This window comes from Capra hircus, chromosome 11, assembly GCF_001704415.2.
Source record: "Capra hircus breed San Clemente chromosome 11, ASM170441v1, whole genome shotgun sequence".
Taxonomy (NCBI): Eukaryota; Metazoa; Chordata; class Mammalia; order Artiodactyla; family Bovidae; genus Capra; species Capra hircus.
In genome coordinates, this window is record NC_030818.1 from 97,516,179 (window position 1) to 97,539,725 (window position 23,547).

The 23,547-nt window shown below is 47.2% G+C and overlaps 2 protein-coding genes across 6 annotated transcripts in view; both read left to right on the top strand.

Moving 5' to 3' along the window:
- RALGPS1 (Ral GEF with PH domain and SH3 binding motif 1) overlaps positions 1–5,879 on the top strand; it is a 300,991-nt gene extending 295,112 nt beyond the window's left edge. For all 4 annotated transcript variants that reach the window (XM_018055792.1, XM_018055795.1, XM_018055799.1 and 1 more), the window contains one exon: positions 1,285–5,879. In XM_018055792.1, the coding sequence (XP_017911281.1) occupies positions 1,285–1,314 (30 nt within the window). In that variant the 3' untranslated portion in view covers positions 1,315–5,879. The remainder of the gene's footprint in view (positions 1–1,284) is intronic.
- The window catches only part of GARNL3 (GTPase activating Rap/RanGAP domain like 3), a 166,335-nt gene continuing 150,613 nt past the window's right edge, over positions 7,826–23,547 (top strand). For both annotated transcript variants that reach the window (XM_018055802.1, XM_018055804.1), the window contains exon 1: positions 7,826–7,983. In XM_018055802.1, coding sequence (XP_017911291.1) covers positions 7,892–7,983 — 92 coding nt within the window. In that variant the 5' untranslated portion in view covers positions 7,826–7,891. The remainder of the gene's footprint in view (positions 7,984–23,547) is intronic.

Here is a 23,547-nt window from a genome sequence, read left to right on the forward strand (position 1 = left end):
ACACTTTTGATTTTTTTTAACGTTCACCATTCATTCATTCATTCATTCATTCGTGTATTTATTTGGTTGTGTCAGCTCTTAGTTGCAGCACGCGGATCTTTCGTTGCTGCGCGCAGACTCTGGTTGTGGTGCATGGGCTCAGTAGTTGCAGCACACAGGCTTAGCTGCCCTGCAGCCTGTGAGATCTTAGTTCCCCGACCAGGGATTGAACCCATGTCCCCTGCATTGCAAGGCAGATTCTTAACCACCAGACCACCAGGGAAGTCCCTGGGGTACATTTTTTTAAATTTTCTTTTAAAACCACAGAGCCATTACTGCATAGCTTCTTCTGTGACTTGCTTTTCTCCTACAGTATGATCCTAGGATTCCTCTGCCTCAGTGTATGTAGCTGTGATCCATTTGTCTGTAATTTCTTATCACTTCTCCTGTCCGTGACCCCGAGAATGATTTCCTGCTTCTCACTATTTTGAACAGTGCTGCCGTGACCATCCTTGTAACTGTCTCCTGGTGTGAGGAGATGCATTTTTTCCAATTCATCATTTTGACCAAATTGACACCAAGATGGATTTGTTTTTGATGAAACTGGTTCTCATCGAATTCTCTGGAACCCCACAGCCATGCTGGGGAGGAGGCCTGGGGCTGGGGGCATGTCAGCAGCTTTGAAAGGAAGGAGAAGCACTGTGATCTTGGGGCTGGGGGTCCCCCAGTAAAGGGAGCTGGGAGCTGGTCCTGGGGACACAGCATGGGAAGGTCTAGGGGTTCCTGACATCCCCAAACTTCTTCCTTCTCCTTGTGCTTCTACTTGCCAACTCCTACCATCCGCTAACCACCCCTCTTCTCTCCAGGGGCATGGGCTTACCCTACAGGCTCGGTCACCTCTTCCTGCAAATGCATTTGTGCTTTGATCCAGGGATAGTGGTTGAGAGCGTGGGTGGTGATGTCACAGCCTTGTCACTCAACCGCTGTGTCCTTCACCTCCCTAAGCCTCTTGTTTCCTCATCTTTATAATGGGAATAATTCCAGTACTTGCCTCCTGGGGTTGTTGTGAGGACTCAGGACACAATACCGGTGGGGTTCTCAGAGCCCTTCCTGGCACATGGTGGCCCCTTAACACATGGCGGCTGTTACTGTTGCTGTGTCCTCTCCCCATCCCCACCCACTCATTCACAAACTGACTGAGAGAGGCCTGAACCCTTCCCTTAGGGACCCCTCCACCACCACCCCCAGCCCCATCCCCTTCCGAAAGGTCGGAACTTTGACAAGAGACTGAGCTTTCTCTTCTAGGTACCTGCAAACCTTATGTCATTTGAATAAGTCTCTGCAGGACTTGGCGTGACTTCGGAGGCCTCTGGGAGCCCAGCCTGGGACTGGTGGCCAAGCGCACATTGGGGCACAGGCCGCTGGCGGGGTGCTGGGAGACTCAGACCTGGACTTGAGGGGACACGGCCTCACAGTCCGGAGAGCTCTGCTGGTGTGGGGTACACCTGCCGATCCCCAGCCATCCTCATGCCCCCCATTCTGCAGCACCACCTCGCGGGGCCTCGATCGGTCGTCCGCAGACTGTACACCCTGCCTGCCCGCCCACCCAGCCTGGACCCGCGTCTGTCCACCAGCTGCTGCTGCGATCAGGAGCACCCGGCCCATGTTGGGTCCCCAGGGCTTTCTGCTGCACAAAGAGTGGACGGCGACCCCCATGTGAGGGCCAGAGGGACGAGACAGGCTAGGGACTGGCTTTTTTCACCCCAGCGCATGGGGTCGCTCGCCCACAGGGCTGCCTCAGATTTTGTACACCCGAAGCGTCCTCTGCGTGTGCGTGCCGTGTCTGTGTGCGTGCAAACGAGCGAGTGTGGACTATCCGAGAAACATGCATTTTGGCACAAGACTCGTGACATCACACACTTCATCCTCTTTGAGGCCCTGCTTTCACCTTAAGTGATAGACACATCCACCGAGGAAGGTCAGAGTGAGAGCCCAGATTCCTCCTGTGTTAAGGGTCCCTCGCATTCTTTTACTGTAAACAAACAATGCCTTAAATTGTGTCTTGTTTTCTGTTCCTATGGGTGCTATTCATCCAGAAGGCCTGCTCCCTGGGCCCCTGGGCCCTCCCAGGCCTTGTTGCGGTCGGCTCTTCTGAGATAGGACCCAGCTTCGGAACCATGGACTGGGCCGGCCGCTGGCCTGCTTGCTTCCTCCCAGCCCCTTCCCGCAGGGTCTGAAGGCGCACCCCCACCCCCATTGCTCCTCCCCCTCCCCCCACCCTGCCCTGTGCCAGCATGGGAGCCGCTTTCTGCCGGCTTCTCGAGGCCAGCTGTACGCGGTGACCTGACCTGCTGCACGGAAGCTACTCTGCACCAACCTCCCCGCAGGGCCAGGCTTTCGCTCCCCTCCTCATCTCTCTGCCTCCACTGCCAGGGCGGGGCCTCTGGGATTCCTGATTACACTGGGGAGCCTGGGAGTGACACTGAGGCCTTAAGCTCCCCCATTCTTGTCCCCAGACACAGTCACCAGCAAATTCTCCATCGTCCAAGTCCAAGGGCACAATAGTTGATGACCATGGTGACGAGAGAATAAAGCCCTGCGGAGCAGACAGAGCTCTGGTTTCGGCTGAGATCTCTTCAGGTGAACAATGTCCTTCACCTGTCACTCCTTGTCATGTTTTTAAGTGACTTACTTTGCACAAATACATTTTTATTTAAAGTCATGAACAAAGATTAGCTTTATTTATGGTAGCTTTATCACTGTAGCTTCTCCCCTCCAGCCCTTTGCTGCCCTCTCCCCTCACCTCTTCCTCCTTCTCTTTCCTTCTCTCTTTTTTCTAATCTGGGTGTCCTGATTCTGAGAAGGAAACCTGAATGATTTTTTGAAAGAGACTGGATTTTTGGGTCCTTGTCACTCTTGTGGTTTCAGAGCTCACACTGATCAGACAGCAAACTACTCTTAAAAGAGTTTCTGGGCAAGATGCTTCAAGACAACACCTTAACCACTAAATGGTAATAGGTCAATTTAAAAACTGCCAAAGAACCCACCCCTGTATTTTGATCAAAAGGTGACCACTTTTCCGAAAATTCAGATAAATTAGTGAGGAAAGTGATTGTCATCGGGATCTTATTTTGTGATGGCACCTTACTGTGCTCAGTTTCTAACTTCCTTTGGAACAAGGTCTAGAATACTTTGGTGGTGGGAGAAACGCCCAATGGGGAAGTTGAGGTCATCAAACCTTATCCATCATCGGTGCTTCGCACACCCTCCCGCAGCTGGGGTCAGATGCACGCACCTAATTCATACCAACAACTGCTCAAACTAGTATCTGGAGTCTGAATGAACACAACAGACACCCCAACACCTCTCACCAGAACCATGCAGTGTTAATGCTTTAACTGATACTGTCTCTGGTAATTTTTTTTTAAAGTCTAAAGTTTGAACTACTTTCCTTGAGTTTCTCTACTCTTCAAACTGTCCTGGTTTTTCCACCATGAGATATTATAGAAGCCAATCCAAAAACCTCTAAATTTCAGGCTCCACTAAATCAGATTATTCCCTGCCCTTTACAGATTTTCCTTATCTTTCACAAATGTTTTCTTCTGAGCTCAATTTTGAAATAGCACAATCGCAGTTCTTGTCAAAGTGTTTAGTCTTCTCTCTAGTTGAAATTGATCCCACGTCCCCTCCTGGAAACATTCTTAGCTTGGACTCTCCATAGAACTGGTAACAAACCTTGAACTTAACAGAAGAGTCCTGCAGATGAAGCTATAAGGCTCCTGGCTCTCCCAGCAGGGGCTCAGGGCCACGCTTGCTGTCTTCCTAACATTGGTTTGTCCTTCATGCTGCCAGTCATAGCAAGCCAGGGGCAGAGGGAGGGCTAGGCACAAACCCCAAAGGGGAAAGTCCCCAGGTGGGTTCTTACCCTGGAAGGAAGCATTCCTGGGTCTTGCTCTCTGACTCGCCATTGTACACAAATGTCTGTGAAAACACTGAAGGTGATGTCTCTTGCATGTGTATGTTGTATCTTTCTTTTTAAGCAAAGAAATCATGGCACCCCTGAATGAAAGAACGTTCTAGAGTGCTATCTACGGACTATGGAGTAGATAGCTTGTATCCTCATGATGCCATGCAAACAGCTCACTCACCTCTCCCCAGGAGTAATTTTCACTCCTCTCCGTCAAACGTGTTCTGTAACTCAAGGTCAACCAAGTGCATTCTGACAACTGAAAGTTTGTGGAGGACTGATTTGGTGGGAAGCTGTAGAAATACTGATCTGAGTGTGCCCAGTGGGACAGTGTGGCCTGCCTCCCCTCCCTGGAGAAGCCAGTTCATCACCCAGTCCCCTGTGGACCTTGAAGAGAAGACACTGAAGGGGTTCTGCTTATGAAAGAACCCACTCTTTCTAGCCAACTGAATTTATATTTTTTTCCCTTACCAATGTGGCCAGTATTTCTTTCATCGTCTTCCTCCCACCTTCCAAGCCCAAGAAGTGTGTCTTTTAGGATGCCGTTTGACAGGTGGAAGATGGTTCACCAAACAGGAAGCCCTTACAAGCAAGGTCTGCTCTGGTTCTATAGGTGGAGAGGCTAGAGTTCTAGACTCACATTACTGATGCTGAGAATCAGGTGAACAGTGTTGAAAACACAGCCTGACTTACCTATTGTGACTTGGTAAATCACTTTAATCAGTCCCACATCATTCTGACATGTTGGGTGATTTCACGTTTTGTTTTTTTTTTTTTTTAAACTACAAGAGTCCTTTTGAAATAACAGACCCTCTGTGTAAAGCCACCCATTTGTCCATCAATTATCATCTCTAGTGAGTGCTTCCTGTGTGCCAGACTCTTCCCTGGGATCGAAGTGGCTGAGAACAAGATAACCCTAAGCCCTGCCCTCATGGAGCTGACCTCTCAATGAACAAATAGTCCTCACCACTCCATTTTCTCTCTCCCAGCAAGACCCTGGCTCCCCACCCCCGACAACCCCTACCCAGCACTGGGTAGAAACCCTGTGTGGATTCCTCCAGAAAGGCTTCAAAAGGCTCAACAGACTGAATAGTCTTCAATTTGCAAGTCCAGTTACTGTCCGAGTGGCCGGTTGGCACGGGACAGACAGGTACAGAGCTATGGCTGGAGACAGTGAGGATTCCAAGGTGGAACGAGAAAGTCACATCAGAACGCTTACAGTATTTACTTCAGAAGTTCTTTGGTTTTAATTTCAATGTTAAATACAAGTAAAGCCTGAGCGAGAGCTGCTTTCCCTTGGGTGTCGAGAACTTGTCCCACGGACCACCTCACCACTGGTGCTGCACAAACGTGTGTGCGCCACGGGCAGCCCCCAACCCCCTGCTCGCAGCAGCAACGATGAGCATCTGTGAGTTCTGCAATCACTCATCTCTTTATCTGTTTCTGAACGACTGTGACCATTCAGTAACAGTAGTGATTAATTTAGTGTGGTAAAATCTTCAATAAATTTTGTGCCAAAATGCATGGTTTTTCACTTAGCATTCAAAATGTTGCATAGAGAGTAGTTTTCAATTTCTTACGTATTCCTCCAAGTAAGTTGAAAATCAATTTTTACATTTCAATTTGTTTCTTGTTCAATCCGTTGCACTCTCCCGGGCTGTCTTTTTTTTTTTTTTTCCAGCAGACCCCCCTGCATGCGGTTGTGTAAGAACTTTCCCTAATTCTTGTGAATTGTCTCATCCACAGTAACCACTGAACATCAGCCCTCTGTGGGATTCTTTAGATTTTTGGTGAAGTATTTTGTTACCTCAGTCTTGTATCAAGTCGCTGTATTTTTCAGCTTGTTACGCGGATAATAATTGTTTCACTAATTAAATACTTTAGTGTATAAACATTTTTGTTTACTTTGAAATTAAATGTGTTTTCCAATGAATATTGCTCAGTTTTTTAAAGTCATGTGCATTCCTTTAGCCAACAGCTGCTGTGCCAGACACAGACGTGAAGGAGGTGTGGGCACTCAGCTAAGAGATTACTAGAACATGAATGGCATACAGGAGCAGTGCCCTCGGGGAGGGACAGAGTTAGTGCTGTGGGCACTCGGGGGCGGAACACGGAGAATTGAGGGAAGCCTTAGAGAGAGGGCAGCGCTATCTGCAGATTCATTTCAGATGGCTGAACACGTGGTGGGCAGGAAAGGTGGGAAGATGTAAGAGGAGAAAGAACAGGACAAGGTTGGGTAGGGAGGCAACCCAGTATTGCTGAGTCAAGGATTTGGGGGTGTAATGGGCTCCAAGACTGAAAAGGTGTGTTGGGGGAAGTTCATGATGCGGCGCAAAACCCAGAAACCCACTCTCACTTTGCTTAAAAGAAAAGTGGGGTGGGGAAGACTGTCCTACAAGGATTGTCTCATGGAAACCTGAAGGGAGGACCAAGTTGGAGTCTCAAGGGGCAGGAAAGAGAAGTGGGAAGTCCCCTACATTTTGTCCTCTCCCCTGCATTCTCCAGACTGACTTGTCAGCTGGAGTATGCGGCAGTGAAGGAGTCCAGACCTGGGAAAGCACTTTGAAGTTGTTGAGGGAGTGTGCACCAGAGGGGTAACATGATCCAAGCTGGTCGTGGGGACCCCTGGCCCCACCGCTGCAGTTTCCCAGCTAGTGTCTTCCAAGTTCACGCTTCCCACACACACACTCCTCAGCATCTGCTCCACCAGTTCCTGGCCAGCATGACCACACCTCCCTCACTATGACAAGCCCCCCCTGACTAAGGGTCCCTAGCTCACCTCCTCCTCACGACTTATGTGGTACAATGACCGCCAGCTTTACCCGGATAGGGTCGCTGCCCTCAGATGCAGGACATTGTTCGAGGGCTCTGAGAGGGATGCATCTGACAGTGCAGGAAACTAAGTTGAGACTTGAGCCCACAACTGGTAGCCTGCAAAACTCCAGCCCCTCGGCCTCACTGCGACAGGCAGGCAGGCAGGCATCACAAACGCCACCTGGAGACAGCAGTACTCTTTTTTTGATGGATGGCGAGATCCGCGAGCTAACGCAGACGGTAAGGTAGAATTCCTATTTAGCTTCGATTTGGTACCCAGAAATGTAGCCCGCTAGCCAGGGCCTGGGTACCCGCGGAGGTGAGGGGGAGTAGGCGAGGGTGTGGGCGGGGCCTTAGGGCTGGGTTGAGGCGGCCCCAGAGCTTGATTTGGGAGATCTCAGTCCCGGGCTGGGGAGGTGGGGTTGGAGGTGGGGGGGTGCTGGAAGAGAAAAGGCAAGGCCTTGCCTATGGGTGGGACACGGGGAAAGGCGGCCCGCAGCGGGGACGGCGCTATATTAGAAAGAGCTGAGAGGGTCTTAGACGTAGAGGGAAGACTCTAAGGAGCCGATCCTTGGGGGTGAGGGCAGAGGCCGCGACCAAGAGCTCAGTAGTGGGAAGGTAGGTGTGTAGGGCCTGGGTCTGTGCTGAGGGCCACCTAGCGGGAGCAGCGGGGCCACGGACCATACAGAGCTGGGGATCGGGGTGGCATCTTGGACTGGTGGGCCTAGAGGAGGTCCTGACAGCCTGCCTCGCGAACCCCGCGGGATTCTGTGCGAGAGGGGCGTGGCTGGAGCGCAGGGCGGAGCTGGGGTGGGCCTGGACCCTGCAGACAGGCGCTGAGTGGGCGGGGGCTGCAGCTCGGGGCGGGATTAGGCGGGGTCTGAAGCCCGCTGAGGGGCAGAGAATGGGAGGGACTCAATCTCGGGGCGGGGCCGGGGCGGGGCCTAGACCCCCCCCCCCCATCGAGGGGCGCGGAGCCGGCTGGACTGAAGTTTGGGGCGGGGCCTAGGCCGGGCTAAGGCGCGCGGGGCGGGGCGTGGGCTGCGGCGCGCTAGCCGAGCGGCCCGCCGAGCCCCGCCGAGGCCCGAGCCCACCCGAGTGCGCCCGAGCCCGCGGCCCCCGCCCGGGGCGATGGAGCTGGAGCCCGGCGGGGCGGCCGCTGCGCTCCTGCGGCAGAAGAGGGCGGCGCTGCGGCGCAGGGGGTGCAGCTTCGAGAGCCCCAGGTACAGCGGTCCGGGAGGGGTGCGGCCGGGAGGGGCGGAAGTGGGGAGCCAGCCACGTGGGGGGTGGCGGTCTGAGGGGACTGAGGGCCGCGAGGCCGCGGCTCGAGGAGGGGTCTCGGCGGGGACTGGGTGAGTCGGAGGGGAATCCGGCAAGGAGCTGAGCCCAGCGGCTGGGAATCGAGGGGGGGCTGGGCCTCCCGAGCGGCAGGTGCGGGAGGGAGTCGCCTCAGAGAAGCGCCTGACGAGAATCCCATCCCGTCGAGACGCCCCCAAGAGCGTCGGTCCCTTGGCAGGCCCCGAGCAAAGCCGTTGGCTCTAGGCAGATTTCGGGCTGTGGAGAATTGCCCTGTCCGCCTCTTGTAAATGCTCAAGGACAAGGTCGGGAAATAGCCCCCCTAACGTCTAAGGGAGGAAAGTCTCCCTCCACCGGCGGAGTTCCTCTGAGCCGCCCCAGGACCCGGGCCAGCTCCAGCCTCCCCGCCTGACCCCTCAGGTAAGCACACCTGCTGCCTCAGGGCCCCGCCCATCCTGGCCGTTGGCCCCCCGACGTGCCCGACCCTTCCGACCCGCCGACGCCTGTCCTCTGCCAGGGCTGCCCTGCCCTTTTCGCCCGCGTCCCTGGGGAACTCGTTTGAGGTGTTCGGGTCCTTCTCCCTGGAACCTTGCCCCGCTGACTCGCGCTCCCCCGCCGGCCTCTGTGGCGCTCCGTCTGCCTGGCTAGATTCCTTCCCTCGGAGGGCATCTTCTTAACTTGGAGTGCCTTCTCTCCCGCTCCGACGCCGCTGAAGTGGGCCTTCCCGTTTTTCAGTCCCTGGTCTCTTCTAGAATACTCTAGCAGCCCCCCAACTACACTTTTGTGTCTTTATTCTTCCATCTCTCTCTTTATATTTTAAACAAAAAAATTTTCCCCCGTGGCTGCACCTGGTATTAATTGCGACAAGCAGGATCTTCTATCTTTAGTTGAAGCATGTTGGAATCTAGTCCCCCGACCAGGGATCGAACCCCCAGCGCCCTTGGATTGGCACCTCCAGCGAAGTCCCTCTTCCACCTCTTAAATCCACATCCTCGCTGTCCACTGGAAGAGCCTTACCACACTGTCCACTGCCCTTCCCTTGCCTTACCCCTGCTCCCCACTCCTGAGAGTTCTCCATCCCCCAGGGCCTCCATCGGGGCTGGGGCAGAGGAACGGGAGAAAGAAAGGAAGTGGGACTCTGGCCCTCCTGTGGCAGCAAAGCTAGGATAAAGAAACAAACAGGACCCTGAATATGAGATGCCAGGCTCTTGGGCACCTCACGTCACCCTTGGTGCTCCCACAATACCGGATAAAAGTGTCACCCTCCTGAGAACAGGGACTGTAGCTGTTCACTCCTCTGTCATCAGAGCCTGGCTCAAGCCTAGCCCATCACAGACGTTTACTATCTGTTGAATAAATAAATGCCTGACCAGCTGGTGATTCTTCCCTTATGCTGTGCTGTCTCTCATCTGAGCCCTGACTGATACCATGCTCTTACAATAAATAGTCTTTTCTTTAGTCTTTGGGTAATGCCTTCCCCTCCTCCTCTGGGAAGTCTTCCCTGAAGCCCAGGCTGAGCTCTGTGCTGTCTCAGCAGTCTACACATTGATCTGCTATTCCACACATCACTGTGGATAATTACTGGGATATTACCTTTCCCTGAGCATGAGGCAGGTATGGTTTTTGCTCTTCTGATGCTTACACTCTTGCTGGAGCACGAAGGATGGGAAGTGTACCAAGAAATGAGGCTGAAGAGATGAATCAAAAGCTGGATCCAGGCCTGCGGTAGAATGTTTAGAGCAGCTCTGTCCAATAGAACTTTCCGTGATGATGGAGGCATTCTGTAATCTGTGCTGTCTGATTCTGTGGCCACTGGCCACCTGTGGCTATTGAGCACTTGAAGTATGGCTAATCCAACTAAGGAAATGAATTTAAAATTTTATTTCACTTTAAATCTCCTTTGTCCATGGGATTTCCCAGGCAAGAATACTGGAGTGGGTTGCCATTTCCTTCTCCAGGGGATCTTCCCGACCCAGGGATTGAACCTGGGTCTCCCACATTGCAGGCAGATTCTTTACCATCTGAACCACCAGGGAGTCCATTTAAACAGCCACCTATGACTAATGTTTCCAATAGTGGACAGCACTGGCTTAGAAAATTTCTCTCTTCCTTTGGAATCTCACTTTTACTCCTCCTTTGTCTTCATGACCTTATACCTGAAAGACTAAATGACTTCACAGCCTCCAGAGGTTTTTTCCTTTATTTAACACTCCATGATATTATCATATAAACCTTAGAAATAACAATTACCATTTTTCTGATTATAAAAATAATTTGTTTATTCGACGACAGTGTATTTAAGCCACACTTTATTATTGTACATGCAGTTTATTATCACTTTTTCACTTGTACTAAAGATGCATTGAATGCACATGCATTTGTCTGTGTGTAAGTCTGTAAGAGGTTATCATCTTCAGAGAAATTCATAGCAGTGATGGAGATTATTGGACCCAAGAAAATGAACATTTTAAAGGCTTTGAAGCATAAGGCCAAAATGCTGGAAAGTTGTGGTTACAATTCTCCCAAGAGCATATAAACATGCCTGTTTTTTTTTTCATCTTCAAATGCTAGGCATTATTTATAAGGCATTATTATTTATAAATATCTCCAAAGTGGTACCTTATTTTAACTTGAATTCCCACATTTAGTAGTGAGGTGAAACTTTTTTCTCACATTGACTCAATCTGTATTTGTTTTTCAAATGAAATACATATCATGCACATTGTCCATTTTTCCTTGGGAATATTTATCCTTTCCTTATTGAAGTACTTTTTATTTATTAAGGGAATTAATTTTATGGTCAAATATGTAGCAAGTATTTTTACAGTTCATTATTTGCCTTCTAACATTCTTGACAATGCTTTAGACAGACTATTACTTTTTTACGTTTAGTCAAATCTATTAATTTATTCATCTTGTTTATTCTTAGTTACCAAAGGCTTCCCTGCCTTAAAACAGTTAAAGGTTCATCTACAATTTCTCCAGTTGCTTTTGTTCCTTTAGGAAAAAATTACCTCTCTAATGAGAAAAACAAATATAGTATATTAACACATATATATGGAATGTAGAAAAATGGTATTGATAAAACCCATTTGCAGGGAAGGAATGGGGAAGGCAACCCACTCCAGTATTCTTGCCTGGCGATTCTGCATGGACAGAGGAGCCTGGCAGGCTACAGTCCATGGGGTTGCAAGAGTTGGACATGACTTAGTGACTAAACCACCACCAGTGGGGATGCAGATGTAGAGAATGGACTTTTGAACACAGTGGGGGAGGGTGAGAGGAGGACGAGTGCAGAAAGTAGCATCAACATAAGTACACTCTCAGGTGTAAGATGGCTAGCTGGTGGGAAGTTGCTGTGTAGCAGAGGGAGCCCAGCGTGGTGCTCTGCGGTGACCTGGAGGCACGCGATGACAGGGGCGGGGTGGGGGGAGGCTAGGGAGGGAGGGGTATGCCGTATAATTATGGCTGATTGGCATGATTGTACGGCAGAAACCAATACAACACTAAAAAGTTTAAAAACAAACAAACAAAAAATTACCTCTTTAATGCAGTAATCCAAATCATCTCACTTCTAAGTGAGACTATGAAGAGCAGTCTTGTACTGGACAGACATCACGGACTTTAAGGGCCAACAGAAGAATCACCTGTGAAACATCTTAACCAAACAGGTGTGTGGGTCCCTCACCCCCCCGCCTGTTGTTCCCGAAAGTCCAGGATGGTGATGGGGCGTGGGATGCAGATGACTGTGATGGAAAGCCAGGGGAGAGAGCCTCCGTCTCACTTCCGAGTGTGTTGCAGGTTTAGCCTTCCCTACTCCAAAGTCCTCTACCGCTTCTCATTTCCTGTTGTGTCGAGTTTAAAAGCCAATGCCTCATGTTTAGGGCCTTTTAGAATCTGGTTTAACCATATTTACTCATTCATCTTGATGATATCATGGCAAAGAAGGCATTACTTTCAAGATGTCAGCTATCTTTGCTGACTCTCCCATATCAGCACCAAGAACTGGCGGGCAGACACAGCTCATAATGGATATAAAGGAGCAAGGAGGGGCCCAGGTGTGAGGGTTCGAGCAGGTGGCAGTAAGAAGGCCTAGCTGAGAACCCGGTGCTGCGAAGCCGCTTGCCCTAGATGTGTTTGTCCTTGTTTGGTAGGAAGGCTTATCAGGCAGTGTTCAAGAACAAGGACTTGGGAGCCACACAGACCCAAGTTCAGGTTTCTAACATCTCACTTATTTTGTGTGTGCCCTTGGACAAGTTGCTTAACCCCTCTGAGCCTCGGTTAACTTATTTGTAAAATGACAGTTAACACCACTCTCACAATATTGATGTAAGCTTTAAGTGAACTGATTTATGCAAAGTGCTAAAAACAGTGTCTGGCACAAAGCGTGGCTAAATCATAACTGTTATGGACAAAAATGATTAATGTCTACGTGAAAGTTCGCAACCTTTTCCTTCCCATGTCTCATTAAAATTCTAGCTTTGCCTGTTCAGTTTTTCCTCCTCCCCTGCCCTCAGAGCAAGGTCCTGCCCAGCATTTTTGCAGTTTTTGAAGCAGTAAATTTAGGAAGAGAGGGACTGAGGCAAAGGACAGTAGGTCCACAGGGCACTAGTTAGGACTGCCCGAATAAAAAACCTTAGGAAGTGTTGACCAGTCAGAGGTACAGAAACACCTACTTTGTCTGAGGGTAGCTGATAGGTTTCCCTATGGTTTTGGTTGCTCTAAGTTATATTTTAAGAAATACATCTGTCATCTTTTGTGACTTAGTGATGAACCTGAGTTATTTTAAAGCACTCTTCTACTGCTGAGCTGGGTCATTTTGGCGGCAACACTGCATGGAGCCTAACAGGGTCTTGCAGTAGGACTGGATCTGCAGCATCAAACCTCAAGATCAGAGAATCTCAACACTGAACAGAACTTCAGACATCTCTTAGGTCACCCTCTCAAATAGTGGTTCTCAAAAGTGTGGTCCCTGGACCAGCAGCATCAGCATTTGGGATGCTGGGAATTTGTTAGAAATGCAAGTCCCCAAGCCCAGCCCCGAATTTACTCAATCAGAATCTCTGGGGATGGAGGCTTAGGAAACTGAGAATCAGTGCTCTCAAGTCTAATAATGTTGTTTTCAAACCTGACATATATGAGAATCACCAGGAAGGATTCCTTTCTTTTTTAAAAGACAAATCATTTATTTATTGGCTTTGCTGGCTCTTTGTTGCTGTGCACTGACTTTCTCTAGTTGTGCCGGGTAGGGGCTACTCTCTAGTTGAGGTGCACAAGCGTGTCATTCCAGGGCTTCTCTTGTGGAGCACACACTCTGGATCATGGGCTCAGTAGCTGTGATGCACGGGCTTAGCTGCTCTGTAGCATGTGGAATCTTCAGCTTGAACCAGTGTCATCTGCATTGCAAGGTGGATACTTAACCCCTGGATGATCAGGGAAGCCCAGGTTCAATTCAGTTCAGTCACTCAGTCATGTCTGACTCTTTGTGACCCCATGCACTGCAGCACCCCCAGACTCCCTGTCCATCACCAGCTCCCAGAGTTTACCCAAACTCATGTCCATCGAGTCAGTGATGCCATCCAACCATCTCATCCTCTGTCGTCCCCTTCTCCTTCGGCCTTTAATCTTTCCTAGCATCAGGGTCTTTCCCAATGAGTCAGTTCTTTGCATCAGGTGGCCAAAGTACTAGAGTTTCAGTTTCAACATCTGTCCTTCAATGAACACCCAGGACTGATCTCCTTTAGGATGGACTGGTTGGATCTCTTTGCAGTCCAAGGGACTCTCAAGAGTCTTCTCCAACACCACAGTTCAAAAGCATCAATTCTTCTGCACTCAGCTTTCTTTATAGTCCCAACTGTCACATCCATACATGACTACTGGAAAAACCATGGCCTTGACTAGACGGACCTTTGTTGGCAAAGTAATGTCTCTGTTTTTTAATATACTGTCTAGGTTGGTAATAACTTTCCTCCCAAGGAGTAAGCGTCTTTTAATTTCACGGCTGCAGTCACCATCTGCAGTGATTTTGGAGTCCAAAAAATGAAGTCTGTCACTGTTTCCTCTGTTTCCCCATCTATTTGCTATGAAGTGATGGGGCCGGATGGCATGATCTTAGTTTTCTGAATGTTGAGCTTTAAGCCAACTTTTTCACTCTCACTTTCATCAAGAAGTTCTTTAGTTCTTCACTTTCTGCCATAAGGGTGGTGTCATCTGCATATCTGAGGCAGTCTTGATTCCAGCGTGTGCTTCCTCCAGCCCAGCATTTCTCTTGATGTACTCTGCATAGAAGTTAAATAAGCAGGGTGACAATATGCAGCTTTGACGTACTCCTTTTCCTATCTGGAACCAGTCTGCTGTTCTATGTCCAGTTCTAACTGTTGCTTCCTGACCTGCATACAGATTTCTCAAGAGGCAGGTCAGATGGTCTGGTATTCCCATCTCTTTAAGAATTTTCCACAGTTTATTGTGATCCACACAGTCAAAGGCTTTGGCATAGTCAGTGAAGCAGAAATACATGTTTTTCTGGAACTCTCTTGCTTTTTCGATGATCCAGCAGATGTTGGCAATTTGATCTCTGGTTCCTCTGCCTTTTCTAAAACCAGCTTGAACATCAGGAAGTTCCTTGTTCACGTATTGTTAAAGCTTGGCTTGGAAAATTTTGAGCATTACTTTGCTAACATGTGAGATGAGTGCAGTTGTGTGGTAATTTGAGCATTCTTTGGCATTGCCTTTCTTTGGGATTGGAATGAAAACTGACCTTTTCCAGTCCTGCGGCCACTGCTGAGTTTTCCAAATTTGCAGGCATATTGAGTGCAGCACTTTCACAGCATCATCATTCAGGATTTGAAATAGCTCAACTGGAATTCCATCACCTCCACTAGCTTTGTTCGTAGTGATGCTTCCTAAGGCCCACTTGACTTCACATTCCAAGATGTCTGGCTCTAGGTGAGTGATCACACCGTCGTGATCATATGGGTACCGAAGATCATTTTTGTATAGTTCTTCCGTGTATTCTTGCCACCTCTTCTTAATATCTTCTGCATCTGTTAGGTCCATACCATTTCTGTCCATTATTGTGCTCATCTTTACATGAAATATTCCCTTGATATTTCTAATCTTCTTGAAGAAATCTCTAGTCTTTCCCATTCTATTGTTTTCCTCTATTTCTTTGCATTGATCACTAAGGAAGGCTTTCTTATCTCTCCTTGCTATTCTTTGGAACTCTGCATTCAAATGGGTATATCTTTCCTTTTCTCCTTTGCTTTTCACTTCTCTTCTTTTCACAGCTATTTGTAAGGCTTCCTCAGGCAGCCATTTTGCCTTTTTGCATTTCTTTTCCTTGGGGATGGTCTTGCTCCCTGTCTCCTGTACAATGTCACGAACTTCTGTTCATAGTTCATCAGGCACTCTATCAGATCTAGTCCCTTAAATCTATTTCTCACTTCCACTGTATAATCGTAAAGGGTTTGATTTAGGTCATACCTGAATGGTCTAGTGGTTTTCCCTACTTTCTTCAATTTAACTCTGAATTTGGCAATAAGGAGTTCATGATCTGAACCACAGTCAGCTCCCGGTCTTATTTTTGCTGACTGTATACAGAGGGCTTCTTAAAACAGTTTCCTGTCCCTCCCCCATCCCCTCTTGCGATTCTGATTCTCTGGGTGAGGATGGATCTGTGGATGCATTTGTAACAAGCTCACAAGTAACATCCTAATTGCTGGTCCAAGGACATATTTAAAAACAACTCCTCTAGGATAATACAGGAATCTCTTCTACAGAAACCCTTGCCAACTTCTGCTTATGACATCTAAGCTCAGGGAGCCCACAACTACATTTGTTATTGGGCAGCTTTATTATCTTTCCCTAATAGTGAAGCCAAAGCTTGCCTCCCTATGCTTACCACCCATCATTTGTATTAATAATTCTGCTTTCACTGCCACTTGCAGTAGCAATGCCTGTGACTCTGATACCAGGTGAAAACTGGTGGCTGGATTGTGGTCAAGTAATTCATACTCCTGTCCTCTTGGTTATAATCACCATTGAACAGTTGTCCTTCAGCTACAGGCTGGACTAGTAACACATCACACTTTTTCTGATTAGTACCTTAACACTTTTTCAAATTTTTTTGAGATTATCAAAGGCTGTGAATGGCAAGCAGAGGAGAATCATCAGCTCATGGTGAAAGTGTTAGTTGCTCAATGGGGTCTGACTCTTTGTGATCCCATAGACTGTAGCCTGCAAGACTCTTCTGTCCATGGGATTTTACATACAAGAATAATGGAATGGGTTGTCATTCAGTTCTCCAGAGGATCTTCCCAACCCAGGGACTGAACCCATGTCTCTTGCATCTCCTGCATTGGGAGGGATATTTACTACTGGCACCACTTGGGAAGCCCAGACCAAGCTTTAGGAAAGAATAGAACCAGGTGCTCAAATAATGTCCTCAAGAGTCTTTTTTCATTTTCTGGATTGGCTTGATTCTCAAAGTCTTTCCACTTGGAGACAAAGAAAATGAATGATTCCAGGCTTACTTTCTATCAGTGAACAATCCCAGCAGAAAGATATTATAAGACCTCCTTCTCAATGGTTCTAGAACACACCCCAGGCTTGACATTCGTTGGTTCTCTTGGGTTCTATGCTCATCTGTGAATCAATCATTTTGATCAGAGGGGATAAAACATGCTAATTGGCTGGGCCTGGCTCATGTACCCAAGCCAGAACTGGGCAGGATGAGGGTGTGTGTGTGTGTGAATGGGGTGAGGGGGGTGCGGGGGTGGTTAGATCACTTCACAGAGACCACAAAGAAGTGATTGCCCAAAGGAAGAATCACAGTGCTATCATCAGAAGAAGGGGAATGGATACTGGATGGGCGCCCCATCCAAAAAAAAAAAAAAGGCAATTAAATTTGGAAAGCTTTCCAAATTACAGATTCCCAGATGTCACCCTAGAGTCACCGAATGGGGATTTCTGCATTTTTTAAATACTCATTGTAAAAGACTACCTTAGTTGAGTGGTTAAATTATGCTTACTAAGTTTAGCCACAGTGAGAGAAGAGCCCTACATAGACAGAAGATTCTGAATTACAAATAGAAAACATATTTTTCACTTTCCCAAATACTGCTTCCTACAGAGTGACTTCCTTATTAGTAATGCATAGAGCCCACGCCTTGTGAGAACAAATTCGATGCCAAGACAAATGCTTTCTTATTCCTGAAGATGGCTTTCTAGGCCAAGACAGAATCAAAAAAGAACAATTATCCATTATGCATTTGCTTGCCTCCTTTTCTTCTTCCTTATGTTTCTCCTGACTCTTAGGTTTGTTTTTTTTTTTTTTTCCAGGAGAACTTTTTTCCCAGGTAGTATAAACAAGCATTTTAATGTGGGTTGTTTTCACAGCCTTTGTTCCTCTATATTATGTCATTTTTCTTTTTGTTTATGTCAGCCCCTGAAGTATTTAATCACAAATAAATCTGCCACTGTCAATTTTCTTTTGGAAAAACAGCAGTCTTCCTGGGAAAGGCTATTAAGAGCTGTCTTGTATCGGGTTGACATAATGAGCTCTTAGGGCCAACAGACGAAAATTAATTTTCATATTATGTCTCTTCCCCTAAGAGAAGGGAAAAAACAACTTTTATTATTCACTAAAGAGTTTAAGTTAATATAAACCAGCTTCCTTTCTTGGAGGAAAACAATAGTCAAATTAGTTTTGCTTTGGAGGGTTAATATGAGAAATTATATTTGGTTGTCTGGTTTCCAGAGCTGAAGATCTGAACAGAGATGAAGTCTGACAAACAACGCTATAGGAAAATTAGGAGATTTGGCCTGTACAGTGAGGCCCGTGGCTGGTTTTCCTAGGCAAAAAAATTCTAAAGCAGCACGCAAGTTTAGAGATGTTGTAAAGCATAAACCACACATCTGGTTGTCGCTAGAGCCAGGATCTTAGAGGACAGGAAGCAAATATGAGTTAGCAATGAGGTGTGACTGCCCAAGGAGGCGTATGTAGAAGGCTGTTTGCTGTAGGATTGCTTGTAAAAGTAGAAAAAAAAAAAAAGTCCATCAGGAATGTGTCAGTACAATACTAATCATCTGTTAAAAAGATTGATACCTATCTGTATTCTGACTTGGAAAGATAACTAGGATGTTTGTGGTTATTTAGTGAAAAGGACCCCAGAAATCAAATTGCCAACATCCCCTGGATCATTGAAAAAGCAAGGGAGTTCCAGAAAAACATCTACTTCTGCTTTATTGACTATGCCAAAGCCTTTGACTGTGTGGATCACAATAAACTGTGGAAAATTCTGAAAGAGATGGGAATACCAGACCACCTGACCTGCCTCTTGAGAAACCTGTATGCAGGTCAGAAAGCAACAGTTAGAACTGGACATGGAACAACAGACTGGTTCCAAATAGGAAAAGGAGTACGTCAAGGCTGTATATTGTCACCCTGCTTATTTAACTTCTATGCAGAGTACATCATGAGAAACGCTGGGCTAGAGGAAGCACAAGCTGGAATCAAGATTGCTGGGAGAAATATCCATAACCCCAGATATGCAGATGACACCACCGTTATGGCAGAAAGTGAAGAGGAGCTAAAAAGCCTCTTGATGAAAGTGAAAGAGGAGAGTGAAAAAGTTGGCTTAAAGCTCAACATTCAGAAAACGAAGATCATGGCATCCAGTCCCATCACTTCATGGGAAATAGATGGGGAAACAGTGGAAACAGTGACAGACTTTATTTTTTTGGGCTCCAAAATCACTGCAGATGGTGATTGCAGCCATGAAATTAAAAGACGCTTACTCCTTAGAAGAAAAGTTATGACCAACCTACATAGCATACTGAAAAGCAGAGATATTACTTTGCCAACAAAGGTCCATCTAGTCAAGGCAATGGCCATGTATGGATGTGAGAGCTGGACTGTGAAGAAAGCTGAGTGTCAAAGAATTGATGCTTTTGAACTGTGGAAAAGTTCAAAATTGGAAAAGACTCTTGAGAGTCCCTTGGACTGCAAGGAAATCCAACCAGTCCATTCTGAAGGAGATGAGCCCTGGGATTTCTTTGGAAGGAATGATGCTAAAATTGAAACTCCAGTACTTTGGCCACCTCATGCGAAGAGTTGACTCATTGGAAAAGACTCTGATGCTGGGAGGGATTGGGGGCAGGAGGAGAAGGGGACAACAGAGGATGAGATGGCTGGATGGCATCACTGACTTAATGGACGAGAGTCTGAGTGAACTCTGGGAGTTGATGATGGACAGGGAGGCCTGGCGTGCTGTGATTCATGGGGTCGCAAAGAGTTAGACACGACTGAGCGACTGAACTGAACTGAACTGAGTGAAAAGGAATAAATGGCTTCTAGTAATAGCAAGTATGTAAAATTACATATGGAATTTCAGATTTTCTAGTAGCCAGATTTTACTTATGTTTTTATTTATGGCTGCACTGGGTTTTCTGTTGCTGTGCAAGGACTTTCTCTGGTTATGGCAAGCAGGGGCTCCTCTTCGTTGTGGTGCGTGCTCTTCTCATTGTGGTGTCTTCTCTTGTTGCGGAGCATGGGCTCTAGGTGCACAGGCTTCAGTAGTTGTGGCTCGAGGGCTTCATTGCTCCTCGGTATGCGGAATCTTCAGAGAAGGCAGTGGCACTCCACTCCAGTACTCTTGCCTGGAAAATCCCATGGATGGAGGAGCCTGGTAGGCTGCAGTCCATGGGGTTGCTAAAAGTCGGACACGACTGAGTGACTAAATTTTCACTTTTCACTTTCATGCATTGGAGAAGAAAATGGCAGCCCACTCCAGTGTTCTTGCCTGGAGAATCCCAGGGACGGGGGAGCCTGGTGGGCTGCCGTCTATGGGGTCGCACAGAGTCACACACGACTGAAGCAGTTTAGCAGCAGCAGCGTGCAGAATCTTCCTGGACCAGCAATTGAATTTGTGTCCCCTGCCTTAGCAGGCAGATTCTTATCCACTGTACCACCAGAGAAATTCAGTGGCAGCCATATTTTAAAAGGTAAAAAAATAATAATAGTAAAATTTTATTTCAGTAACTTATTTGATTTAACTCAATATACCCCAGATATTACCATTTTAACATATACTCATTACTAAAAATAATTAAGGTAATTTCCTTTTCTTTTCAGTACTGTGTTTGAAATCTGGCGTGTATTTTATGCTTCAGCATTTTAGTTCAGAGCGGCCACATTTTAAGTACTCAAGAGCCATGTGTGATTTGTGCATTCCTTATTGGACCGTGTAGATGTGGACCCTCAGGTAGGAAAGATTTGAAAGAATGCATCAAGGTTTTTGTTCTGTTCTTTAATGTGACTATGAATCGCAGTGAAATAGGGAAAGGTAAAAACATTGTGAGAAAAATGTGTGGAATACCAGGAGATTTTAGGAAAAGGCAATCAATAGACTAACTTTATTAGTGAGAAGGATGGCTCTGATTTGATAGACTTAGCTTAACTGTTCACATAAGTCCCAAATAAAAGTTAGATTTTGAGACTTAATATGTGAAACCACTGTGTAGCATGGCTACACAATCTAATTTAATTTGGAGGAGGGAGGAAATTAGTGTAAATAAATAGTTTCAAAAAACAGAAAGAGGTTATGATATTTCTGTGTCAAATGTTACTGCTGGGTCATCCAGTGAAGAGCCAAGAATTGACCATTGGCTTAGCATCATGTGGGTCACAGGTGGCCTTTGACAAAACTGCTTCTTTAGAACAGTGAGGATGAAAGTCACACTGGAGTGGCTTCAAGAGACAATGAAAGGATAGAACTGGAAACAGTGACCTCAGTCAGCTCTTTGCAGGGCCGGAGGGGGTCTGAATTAAAAACTGTTTGGTTGTTGTTGTTGTTGTTTTGGTGTGCTCTGCTTTTGTTTAATAAAGATATTTATGTCTGGTGGGAATGATCCAGTAAAGAAAAAAAAATTTCGGGGCGGGGTGTGTGTTTTACTTGAAAAAGAGAAAATTCACAGAGGACGTAATAGCTGCCCTCTCACATTTGAAAGGATGTAATATGTGTGGATGTAAGAGCTGGACTGTAAAGAAAGCTGAGCGCCGAAGAATTGATGCTTTTGAACTGTGGTGTTGGAGAAGACTCTTGAGAGTCCCTTGGACTGCAAGGAAGTCCAGCCAGTCCATCCTAAAGGAGATCAGTCCTGAGTGTTCATTGGAAGGACTGATGTTGAAGCTGAAACTCTAATACTTTGGCCACTTGATGTGAAGAGCTGACTCATTTGAAAAGACCCTGATGCTGGGAAAGATTGAGGGCAGGAGGAGAAGGGGACGACAGAGGATGAGATGGTTGGATGGCATCACCCACTCGATGGACATGAGTTTGGGTCAACTCCAGGAGTTGGTGATGGACAGGGAGGCCTGGTGTGCTATGGTTCATGGGGTCGCAGAGAGTTGAACATGACTGAGTGACTAAACTGACTGAACTGAATATGAACAAGGAATTAGGCCCTCTCTCTGCATGACACTGGGCTAGACCTAAAATCATGGTGGGTGCAAGGGATGATAAAACAGACTCGATTCAGTACACGAGTCCAGCGGCCAGTGTACCCTAAACTAACAGGACCTTGAGATGCAGTAAAGTTTTTATTTTGGAGACAGTAAACCATCTATCTGTTAGCCTATGTGTGTGCTCAGTTGCTTCAGTCATTTCCAACTCTTTGTGACCCCATGGACTGTAGCCCAGCAGGCTCCTTTGTCCATGGGATTCTCCAGGCAAGAGTAATGGAATGGGTTGCCATTACCTTCTCCAGGGGATCTTCCTGACCCAGGGATGGAACTTTCCTCTTATGTCTCCTGCATTGGCAGGTGAGTTCTTTACCACTAGTGCCACCTGGGGAGCCTGGGAAGCAAGCCCATAGGATAGACTGGTATTTCTCAACTCTTCTGTGATTTTGGTACACTTTTGGATACAACAGTTTTTGGTGACACACCTGGAAAAGGCTGAAGACAACATGAAGCAAGTTAGGGGTAGTGATCACAGAGTCATTGCTCCAGCATAGCAGTGACATTAGAAGTGTCCACACTTAGTGTATGTTCTTTTGGTTGCCCTTTAGCACCTCTTTGCTGATTGGAGCAGAAAGGCCTAGTGCTGTGAGCAAGCTCTCTTTTAAACTCTCAAGGACAAATGCCTATGTTTTCCCTTCAAAGTACACAGTCTCTTTTTCTTCCCCACTGGAGATTGCACCACTGCTCCCACCTGAAGACTGTGCATACTCTGCGCTCTGCACAGGATCACGCAGACTGTTAAGCTCAAAACCCAGTGAGACAGACGTCACTATATAAGGCCTATCGGTCAGTAATCTGTTGCAGACAACAGAACCCACTCCACCTGGTAGAAGCAGAATGAGATTTAATAGCAATACAGGAAATTAAGTGTTTACAGACTTCTTGGCAGGGCTGGAGAGCAGACTGTAGCCTGAGCTCCCAGGCACAACTCCTGTCCCTAGAACCACTGTGCTCTGCGATGATCAGGGAGGCTGCCACTGCATAACAAGAAGCTGATCCATCAAGAAGCAGCTGCCACCGAAGCCAGCAGCAGAACCAACTCGGCTTTGATCCCCAAAGCTGCCCCTGCTGCCTCAGAAAGCCAGAGAGCCAAGACGCTGCTGACTCCAGGACCACAACAGCTCTGTCATGATCTCCCAAAGCAAGCTGGTGCCCTGTGTCCTCTCCCTTCATCTGCCCAGCTCCGATCAGTCTCTCACGAGTGCCTCTGATTTAGAGTGTGGACTCTAAATCACATCCAGAACCATCAACTGCTAAGCAGGTTTAGGAAATTACGTCTCAGCCTTCCAACTTTTGGGAGTTGTTCCAAAGTATCTGCCACTGACAGCATCTTTCTTCAATCACAGCAAACATAAATAAGACACACTGATCCAAAGTTGGTAGTACACACTAGTGGGCTACTGCGTAGCTGGCACGCCAATCTTGGAGCCATCTTAGTGGGTGAGGAGGTCAAACTGGGAAATCAAGCCTCAGATGACTTTCCAACCGTTAAATGTCAGTGATTCCATAGTTTTAATACAAATGAAAGCTAGGACATAAATTCCTGTCTCACATTTTATGACCAGAGAGAAAAGTGCCTTTAGAAGCGCTGCCAGCCGTTAAGCCTTTCCTAGCATCAGTGCCATACATCAGGCCTGGTTGATGCCTGGCAGATGGATTCCTTTTGCTCCCTGCACTTGTCACAGTCCTCACAGACCAGCTGCCTGTCAGAGATGGATAAAGAAATAGAGCAGGTCCCACAGCGCTCTGACCAGGGCCACCAGTGACCTCATTCAAAAAGAGCCAAAACAGCCCCACGAAGTCTCTCTATTCCAAATGAACTCGTTCCACATGTTTTTACATTTTCACATAGCCACGTATGCATTCAACATGTATTTTTTGAGCCCTTCTCTGTGCTAGGCACTCGGGGTACACCATGAACAAGGCAGATGGGGCCCTGTTCTCTTGGAGCTAACATTTAGTAGGGGGA